At 42.1% G+C, this 11,000-nt stretch overlaps 1 protein-coding gene across 1 annotated transcript in view; it reads right to left on the bottom strand.

The window, feature by feature from the left end:
• LOC126470803 (coiled-coil domain-containing protein 63) overlaps positions 1–7,375 on the bottom strand; it is a 301,892-nt gene extending 294,517 nt beyond the window's left edge. Inside the window, exon 1 of the mRNA XM_050098816.1 lies at positions 7,227–7,375. Coding sequence (XP_049954773.1) covers positions 7,227–7,375 — 149 coding nt within the window. The remainder of the gene's footprint in view (positions 1–7,226) is intronic.
• Between the last annotated feature and the right edge of the window lie 3,625 nt (positions 7,376–11,000).

The following is an 11,000-nucleotide window of genomic DNA, read 5'->3' on the forward strand; positions in this document are numbered from 1 at the left end:
AAGCTACATGTCATAAGGTAGCATAACACATACTTTTAGATGCAAAGGAAAATATATTTGGGAACAACATGCGTTTTTCTAAAGGATTATATAGTGGCCACTTTTCTCTGCCTTGGGGGGGGGGGGGGGGGGGGAGCGTGGTGGTGTTACATGGCCAGTGCCATTGCACAGCAGCATGTCATGTCTGCGATTTGTGCAATATTATCCGGCGTAATTCCCGGGAACCTATCAAGCAGTTGCAGCGCCGGGAAAGCCTCAGACAGCATGTCATGTCTGTTTTTCGTATACATTTTCTGGGCATCTTGATGCCCTAGTGCCTGAAACAGTACTAAGCAACAGTTTTCAACCGTATTTTTGTATTAGGTCAAATATGACAGAACAGCGGCCGTTTTAAATAGTCCTTTAATGAATTCAAAATCGTCACAGTGGGATATAATGTCAGATGATATCTCTCTATATAAAATGACTTGGGAGTCGATCTTATCGTTAGTACTACGCGTGCTACATGGAAGTCATAACTCTTGCTGGGACAAACTCCTTTTCCGCATTTCCCGACGAGTAGTGGGACCACTTTTCCTGAGTGCACACCATATAGGCATTAGTGGTTCACGTGGGTACCTTACAAACCGATAAACGACAAAGAACTGTATTTGTAGGCCAAAAGTGGTTGTTCGAACTTTGATGCGGTGGAAAAGTATTAGTCTAAGTATAAGTGAGATACCGAGAAAAATATAAAAGACTTTCCTTACATTACACAGTTAAAAATCAGAAGAGTTTTTACCAAAAAATAACATAACAGGCTTCCTCTATCAACCTCACTAAAAAACTAGAGATGTAAATTAGAATTAGTCTGTCCTCTTCTCGGCAGGCATAAATACTGTCCAGAGCAAAAATTATAATGGCCGATTTTCCCGCCCTGACCACCTATCCACCTCCCCTACCCTCTCAGTTTATTGATTTTTAATGCAGTAATTAATGAAACCACAGAATCTCTCTCTTACTATTTTTATTCTGCCTCAGAAAGGTAAGCGGTTATGAGCTTCTCGGGTTAGCAGACTGATCTGTCATACTGCCATAAATTTCTATGGCCCAGCAGCCAGCGCTTGCAACTGCATTTGCTGTATGCTTTTGCGAGAGATGGTTTGAAAATCGACGCAGCAAAGTGCAATGCTTTTTCAACTGTCCCTGTGGGAGAAGCAAGGTAATTGAAAATCCTTAGTTACTGTTCTTTGAAGATGGTGGATGGCGGTTTGGCTCAACCGCTGTGAAGTGTAAAGTATTAGAAGCCTAAAGGCGTATGATAAGGACCCGAATGAGACTGCCTCATCGAATACTGACATCCATCAAAGGTTACGAACCATAATGAGGGACCCCTTCAGTGCTCATAATTGGCTCGTTATACTTGCAAAACACCTGTTCCCTATAAATTACTATATCGTGAAACTATAGGATGTTTCCAGAGTAAGTCATTCAATTATGGTTCCTTTGAAACGGCAGCGCCGATTTCCTTCTCCATCATTGACGCAATCCGTACTTGTGCTCCTCTAATTATCTCAATGTCTGCGGGACGTTAAACACAATCTCCCTTTCTTCCATCAATCTTCTTCTGTCATAGGAAAAACACTGCATCTGTAGCGGAACCATATTTCAGCTGTCACCGGGTATTTCCGTGTATACTTTCAAGTTTTTCGATTGAATATGTGCGTAAAGCTCATTCAGTTAAGGGTTTACTCTAACATAAATACGTGAATCTCTACCCAGTATTTAAGGACAAATCTCTCACTACATTCTTGTCATATTATTAAAGTAAATGGCACGGATTATAAGACAGGGTGCTGAAAATTAATGCCTCCCAATTCCTTTATGGGGAAATTCTTAAAGTTTTTAAATTAAAAAGAACTTTAATAACATTCTAAATCTTTATTCTTCATCTCTGGCCATTTGTTTCTCAAAATAGTTACCCTGACGACGAACACAATGATCCCAATGAGAGACCCGTTTGTTCATACAGGCACTATAGCATGGTTGTCTATGTTGATGGAACCACTAATTTATCTCTGCTTTCACCGCTTCATCAGTATCAAAGTGAATCCCCCCGAAGGTGCTCTTTCAGTTTTGGAAACAGCTGAAAAACGGATGAGGCCGAGTCGGGACTGTATGGAGGGTAATCTATGGCGTAAATCCAAAGTGTGGGATGTTGCAGATGTCGCAGCGTTCGTGTTTGGTCTGGCATTGTAACGAAAGTCCATGTTTGGACGAACTCTTCGTATTCGTGCTTTCAGTTTTCTGAGAGTTTATAGCAGGCTGTTTCCCACGCACTGACATACTTACGTTACACACCGTTATGTTACACGCCACGGTCGGAGTGCTCTAACGGTGCAGGGTTGCAAGTTGCCTCAGCGAAGTGGGAAAGTCGAAAGAGTAATATGCATGCGATGTAGCACCTCAACCGATATTGAGAACAGAATAACGAAGTTTGGATGCATTACTTTTCAGCACGCCCTCGTATAATGTGAAGTCGGTGAAAATGTGGTTTTATTTCACTGAATAACATACAACAACAACTTGCTGCAATGAGAATCTATTGGGGTAAAATGCCTCGGCATTTATAAACTGGTTCAAATGCCCCGGGTAAAAGCATGGGAAAAGTCCCAAAATTCACAAATACCCTAGAATTAATGCATTTTAAAGATTAGTCGATAAGTGGCACTTATACAAAAAATTTAAGCTGATATTTTCTATTGGAAACGGTGTTTTGCAACAATGCTTGTTTAGTGGTTGGTTTGTCAAGCTGAAAAAGCTGCTTCAGAACTATGGGAGAGTTATTATGGGAAACAAAGAGGACTATAAGCATAAATTTTTACTTCTTTGATGAGGTCAGCTCTTGGGGTACTACATACTAAAAAAAGAAAGTAACACTTAAGTTAAAAATAATTTTTGAAATAAAGTGTAATTTACATCAAGTAGCTAGCCTGTAGGTAGTATTTTACTTGTACTATGGTGCTGCAAAATCATTTAAAACATTATTCTCAGTCAGTTTCTTGATCTTCACAAGCTGAAGAAGAATCGTGAAGTTTCGACTCTGCCTCACATTCTCCTGACTCTGATATCTCGCTAACTACTGGGTTCCCTTCCATTTTCTTTTTGTTGGACAGTTCATTATGGTTTTTTTTCGGGGGGGGGGGGGGGGGGATCAACAGGCTTAGATCGTGTACCTGTTCCATTTATCAACTTCGTCATAGGAGAGCTGTGCCCGATGTGAATCTGTTCCTTTTTCCTTTCATGTGGATCCACCCAAAAGCGCTGAAGAAATGCTCTGTAGCAGCTGATGTGACTGGCACGCCCAGAATTTTTATTTCAACTTCCTCCAATTCACAAGTTCCTCTTAAACGTCCCCAACACAAAAAAAGATTTACACAGCGATTTCTATCTTCCTGCAGGTGAGGAGCCACTCTTTCCTACACCAATTGCATGGACTAAATTCTTTGTTTGTCCCTGAATCAATCAAGCACTCTCTAGCCTAGGTAACATTTAGTCCAGTGTTCTTTGCCGTGACACAAACCTTACTGCATCGGGCACCCCGATAGGCTTCAGGTTAAGACCCTGTATTACTGGATCAAGGAGATTAGCTGCAAGGTGGACAGAAGATATACCGAATTCCTTTAAAGCTCGAAATTTCAATAAGACTGACTTTTCTTTTGGCGATTGCAGTGGAGAGGACGGTAGTTACTCACTCAAAATTTCAACTACTATTTGCACTAATAGGAATAGCATTAATATTTACTTAAAATAACTGGAATTACAATAAAAAACGTTTATTGATAATTATTTCAATTGGGGATGCAAGAATCGCCGATTCCCTAGGAACATACCAGTATGTAGATCCAACGATTCCAGTGTCTTGGGCATCGACTCTTTGTTATTAAATATTTTGTATGTTAGTGTTCTCATTTTACCTTCGCAGCAGTGCAGTCGTACGGAAGTAGATAAAGAAAGATGACCAGAAAATTACAATCTGTCTCAGATGGCGCTACATCTGACAAAAAAAATGCTTCAAATGGCTCTGAGCACTATGGGACTTAACATCTATGGTCATCAGTCCCCTAAAACTTAGAACTACTTAAACCGAACTAACCTAAGGACATCACACAACACCCAGTCATCACGAGGCAGAGAAAATCCCTGACCCCGCCGGGAATCGAACCGGGGAACCCGGGCGCGGGACTACATTTGACAGTAAAGCATTTTTTTTTTCACTGAAAACAGTTTAACGTTTAAGAATACATTTATCATCAGGAAACACAAGCCAGCTATCCAATACTTTCACTAATAATTTTGTTATCAGTAATCATTCTTCAGTAATATTTAGAGATTTGACACGAATTATAAGGTGTGCTATAATTCAAAGCGACGACCTAAGGACAATGTTTTATATATATATATATATATATATATATATATATATATATATATATATATATATATGTATATATACCAACTTATCACGACGCAGCTGTTAACGCAGTGTGTATGTATGTATGTGAATGTGTGTGTGTGTGTGTGTGTGTGTGTGTGTGTGTGTGTGTGTGTGTGTGTGAGAGAGAGAGAGAGAGAGAGAGAGCGAGAGAGAGAATGAAGAGTAGACTTGGTAAAAAGGAAAAGGACAAATGACAAGCAGCTGTCAGCAATAAGCGATCTTTCTTGGACCAAGTTGGAATGCTAATAAAAAATAAATAAACAAGTAAATCCAATGAAGATACGTGTAGCTAACGGCCTTGCGGCAGTGGTAACACCGGTTCCCGTCAGACAACCGAAGTTAAGCGCTGTCGGGCTGGGCTAGCACATGGGTGGGTGACCATCCGGTCTACCGAGCGCTGTTGGTCAGCGGGGTGCACTCAGCCCTTGTGAGGCAAACTGTGGAGCTACTTACTTGACAAGTAGCGGTTCTGATCTTGTTAACTGACATATGGCCGGGAGAGCGGTGTGCTGACCACATGCCCTTTCATACCCGCATCTAGTGACGACTGTGGGCTCATAATGACGCGGCGGTCAGTCGGTACCGTTTGGCCTTCATGGCCTGTTGGGGCGGAATTTCGTTTAGTTAATGAAGATATGTGTAGGTTTAAGTGTAAACATTTACTAACTTTTAATATCGGGAATATACTCCCATCCCTTATTTTGTCTGATCTGATGTCTCTGAATCACTCCACTTTGCTGTTATTCGACTCCTTGTGATACTGGCAACATTAGCCGAATAACCGGACAACCAATTTATGGCCTTCACTTTTAGAAGCAGATGGCAAGTTCGTGTTCTAGATTTGTTACTCTGTTTCTGTATTTCTGGCTACTACACAGTGTTCGCATTTATCATACTAGCAGCTGAGTACCCGTGTTGCTCAGCTGCGTGATCTGTTAGTCCACCTCTTTCTTCGCCTTCTCTCCTTTCCACCTACTCCTTTCTTGTCTTTCTGTCCCTGTCCTCCTGTCCCCTCTCCATCCCCCCTGCCCCCTCTCCCTGTCCATCTCCTTCTGACCATCTATCCGCCCGCCTCGTCCTACCCCTCTCCCTGTCTACCTATTCCTCCCCCTCTCGCTGTACATCTGCTCCTCCCCATCCCTCTCTGTGCCTATCTCCTCTTCTTTCCTTTCTCTGTCCATCTCCTCCTCCCTCCTCAACTTATCCATCTGCCCCTCTTCCCTTTCATTGTAAATTTCTCGTTCCCTCTCACTCTATCCATCTCCTCCTCCCTTCTGTGAGTGTCGATTTCCTCTTTCCACCTCATTGTATGTCCATTTCTTCCTCTCCTACCGTCTCCACACTATCATCCCCCCCAAACAGGAGGGTGCTGGTTCTTACTCCCTCCCTCCCCCCCAATCCCACAGTATTTTTTTCTAGAAAGTAAGTAATTGTGTACGAAGTTTGGTTGGAATCGGTTCAAGGGTTTAGGAGAAGCTTTTATCCATGGATTTGGCCATAGAAGCACATATATTTAACGTATCGCACTCATATTTGTACATATATACCACCTATAACTCTAACGAATTTAGCCCTGCAGTTTCTTTCCCACACAGCCTGGAAGTTTATGACATATCTCCTGAGCTACATGTTGTACAATGACATAATTTTGCAGGTTAATCGCATGATATATGTGCATACTGTATACGAAGTGTGTTTCGCATAGAGTTAGTAGTAAATATGTAATAAATTAAAAAGTTATGCGTGATGCGGCAGTTTTTCACGCACTCAGTGTTTTTGAGGTCATATCTCCTGAACCGGGGCCCACGAGAAGTACGAGCTCCAAACGAAAGTCAGCCTAGGCGGTTTGTCTGCAGCGCTACTAGAAGGTTTGGCTTTGTGCAGGGTCCACGGGAAATCAATATGCAATTGAGAAGGTACTCACTAAAGGTCTTAACTTTGCCGTGTGCTACCCAGAGCTTGAATGCATTACACGCGTAGTCACTAATTATTAAACTCTTCTGAAATAGTTACTCACTACTCACCGGAGACGGCTGCTGGCACTCGTAAGACCTGGAGTGCCACGTGCTATGGTATACATGACACAGCCTGTCTTTCTCGTGGGCCTCTTCCTGAACTACAGCATGTGTCGTGCAGTCATATATTTTTTCAGGTATATTCAGTGGTATGTGTGAATACTGTCTGCAACACGTGTTGCGAACAGAGTCAGTAGTAAAGAAGTAATAAATTAACACGTCATGCCTGAAGGGACAGTTTTACAGCATAAACACCAAAAATGTAGTAAGCGATAAATTTGTTTCTTTACTGATTTTAACCCCCACCTCTATTCCTTTGCGAGGTAGGTGGTTCATACCCCCGCCCCCAGCGGTTCTTTGCAGGCAGTAAGTCATATGTGTATCGAGTTTGAATGAAATCGATCCCATGATTCACGAGGAAATTTGGAACTTACGTACATACATACACTTGGATGGGTTCAGGTACCAAAATCAAAATAGCTAGAAGCAAAATGAAAGATTATTCATTAAATACTTAGCGTAGCAAGTTAAATGAAAAATTATGACAGACTACGACAATGCACTAAAATTAAATAAGCAGTATTCAACAAGCGCCACTGTGCAGATGTATGATTACTACAAATACAGGAAAGAAAAGCAACGTGATAGAGTATTCAGTTAAGACGGCAAGCCTCCCTAAGCATCTGTAGTCGTTATCTCTTGCTAAGGTATAAGTGCTAAACGTGACGACGTACCTCTGCTTCTGCAGCAGCAATCTCGTTTCCTGGGAGTAGGCTTCGCGGTCGCCTTCCATAATGCGATATTGCCTCTGCAGCCGAGTGAGCTCCGCCTCCGCCATTTGATCCATATCGAGGTCTTCATGAGACGCATTTTTACGAGCCATTGAGCAGAAAGAGCTGAAAATAGTACAAACTTTTGTCTTAGTAGGTCCACTGCAAGGCATCTCCTGCAGGCAGTTATCCTGACCCAAAATCAATGTGAGGCAAGCGAGCACAGTTACATCTCATAGCGATAAATAAGGCTTATCCTACTGTGCCTGTTGTCCAGTTTATCAGCAGAGACACACACGCACGCGCGCGCGCACACACACACACACACACACACACACACACAAATTTCTACTCTTCCATTTACCTTATTCCGTAGTCTGACGTACATTAATGTTATTAATATTGTACATATCAGATGAATGGTTGCACTTGAAACTCTACATTCCGGTTATTGGAAGTGCGCTACAATGTTGAGTAACAAATGTGTGTGTGTGTGTGTGTGTGTAAGTAAAATATTTACTTCTGTGTGAAGTTATCAGTAGCAAAAAACAGTAGTTTCAGAAATAGTAGATATAAATGTTGTCTTTTTCCTGTCATAATCTGTGGTACACAACATTACAATGGGAGTCTTGAAGATTTAAAATTTTTGCACGAAATGAAGATTCAATAATGAAGTAAAGACATGAAGCTTCATGGAAAGGACGTCATTCAGAAAATTATCTTGGAAAGGAATACTTACGGAAAACACTCACAGAAGGTAGAACAAACTAAAATGTTTCAGTTTCCCCTATGAAAGTTTTGTTGTTTTTTGTTGGTTCCTATGACGAGTCCTCTAATTTCTCTCACAAAGGAAATCCAACGAAAGAATCCCCTTTGGTGCAGCCTTGGAAGCATCACAGTCGAGGTTCCTTACAAGAGCTGCTAAGTTCATTCATTAACAAGATTAATCATAGTGATGCTGGTGAACAGTTATAACACAGGAATGAGTCTAAATTGGACTAGATTATTCAAATGTATTACGCACATTTACATATACTTAACCAAAACGAAAACATCTGAACTGAAATCAGAGAAAAAGACTGTACTAATATTAGTTATAAGGTTACACTGGTGAACAAAAACATCAATTAAAAGTCCGCAGCTCGTGGTCGTGCGGTATCGTTCTCGCTTCACACACCCGGGTTCCCGGGTTAGATTCCCGGCGGGGTCAGTGATTTTCTCTGCCTCGTGATGACTGGGTGTTGTGTGCTGTCCTTAGGTTAGTTAGGTTTAAGTAGTTCTAAGTTCTAGGGGATGTTAAGTCCCATAGTGCTCAGAGCCATTTGAACCATCAATTAAAAGAAGTTTTCAAAATAACATTTCTTGATACTTCGAAAGGCACTGTAGCGCTGACATGCGCAAGATAGGAGTTTTAGAAATTGTAGTATTACATGCTGGCGTGTTACCTATATAGTAGACGGCAGCATTTCAGATGTTTTGATTTGATTTTGCGGAAGAGACCAAACAGTTAGGTTATCGGTCTCATCGGATTAGGGAAGGAAGTCAGCCGTGCTCTTTCAAAGGAACCAACCCAACTTTTGCCTGAAGCGATTTAGGGAAATCACGGGAAACCTAAATCAGAATGGCCGGATGCGAGATTGAACCGTCGTCCTCCCGAATGCGAGTCCAGTGTACTAACCACTGTGCCACCTCGCTCCGTGCAGCATCTCGATGTGTTGTTATAGCCTAGAAGCCTGCGATTCGTCTTACGATCACTAACATGATAAATTAATTTACACCTTGCAAACGGTTACCGTAACGCTACACGCTAGATACCTTATTACGCCTCGGAGCTCCAAAGCTCTCACAAGGAAAGTGCGTGACCTAGAACGCTCAAAACCGCTCGACAATGTAATAAATTTCTTATGCTAAAAGCAGTGGTATGAACCATTCGGATGGAACACTACGTATCTTACCACGAGAGAGCCCGCCCTGTTGGCCGTGCGGTCTAACGCACAGCTTTCCGGGCGGGAAAGAGCGTCTCGTCCCCGGCACGAATCCGCTCGGCGGATTTGTGTCGAGGTCTGGTGAACCGGCCAGTCTGTGGATGGTTTATAGGCGGTTCTCCATCTGCCTCGGTGAATGTGGGCTAGTTCCCCTTATCCCGCCTCAGTTACACTATGTCGGCGATTGCTGCGCAAACAAGTTCTCCAGGTACGCGGACACCACCATTACTCTACCACGCAAACATAGGGGTTACACTCGTCTGGTGTGAGACGTTCCCTGGGGGTCCACCGGAGGCTGAACCGCGCAATAACCCTGGGTTCGGTGTGGGGCGGCTGAGGGGTGACGTGGACTGCGATAGTCGTCGTGGGGTTGTGGACCACTGCGACTTCAGAGGGGACGGAGCCTCTCCGTCGTTTCTAGGTTCCCGGTTAAAATACAGTACAATACAATACAATGTGACGAGAGATATTTGAATGACCATCTGAGTAAGCTCTAATAGAGGGACTTCAGCAACACAAAGAAACAAAATATCGATATAATAGCATCAAAAAGACACACATTTCAATGTCGTGACTTATTGCTATATTTCGCTTTTCTTAAAATAATAATTATGCTAACTGAACAATGAACTTCTTCTACTGATCTCATAGTGTAGCACAACTATTCAGTCTTCACAGTAAAGGTGTGGGATCTCAATGAAGTGGTCGGAACAAAATGGACAGAACAAGATGCACATCTGACTGAAACCACTTTTTCACATTCAGCATCACTGCTGCATTCAAACAGTCCAATTTCAAATACCGCAATATTCACAATTTTACACGATGACATTGGTATGTTCCCTTGATAAAGCCAGGTTGTCGGCAAAGTAGCGCCTAGCATGAGAACACTGTGTTTGACACTGGCTGCATGAAGGGGATGTTACGCGTTGACTGCTTCAGAAAACCGCTAAGACCGAGACGGGCGATCCTGTTGCTTGGTGTTTAAAGACTAGATTTCAGCGAGAAAAGAGTCCACAACAATGAGTGGCAGAGTTTTCTATTGCCATACTGAATGGAAGTCCCTATAAAACAACTAGATCATTTTTACAAGTTCGGAAGGAACTCTAGAGATCTGCTAGCTTGTCATTATCTGGCTCGTGTTACGCATCAAGTACTTCTCGTCATAGCATCATAGGAATCCCTGCGATCATGGCGTCCTCCATTACTCCAAGTAAAGCAGTTAATGGTCTCCGCCGAACTGGTGAACATTATTAGTTATACATTGAGAGGAGTTACATTAAAATTAACATCACCCACAAATAAGTCCGTGTCTGATGATTAATATTACGTGATTTCTAACTTTTCTTACTAGCAAACCATTCTGCAACATTTTGAACATATTAATTAATGGATTACTTATCGAATACCAAAAATAAAGGATACTGAAAAATATTAAGACAGTACAAGTTATTACTATCCAAGTAAGGGCATTTAAATACCTTGGAAGTACGGTCACTGAAGAACTAAGACGTCATCAGGAGGTGAAAACTCGCACTAATATAGGGAAGGAGGCATTCAACAAAAAGAGGAGACTGTTAAGTGGCAAGTTAGATGAAGGTCTGAGGAAAAGGCTTAGAAAGAGTTTTGTTTTGAGTGTGGCACTTTATGAGGCAGAAATATGAAGAATGAGGAGAGAGAATGAAAAATGGACAGAGGAATTTGTGATGTGGATGTAGATGAGGATGGAGAGGATAAGCTGGATTGAGAATGT

This window comes from Schistocerca serialis, chromosome 3 (genome assembly GCF_023864345.2).
Source record: "Schistocerca serialis cubense isolate TAMUIC-IGC-003099 chromosome 3, iqSchSeri2.2, whole genome shotgun sequence".
NCBI classification, from domain to species: Eukaryota; Metazoa; Arthropoda; class Insecta; order Orthoptera; family Acrididae; genus Schistocerca; species Schistocerca serialis.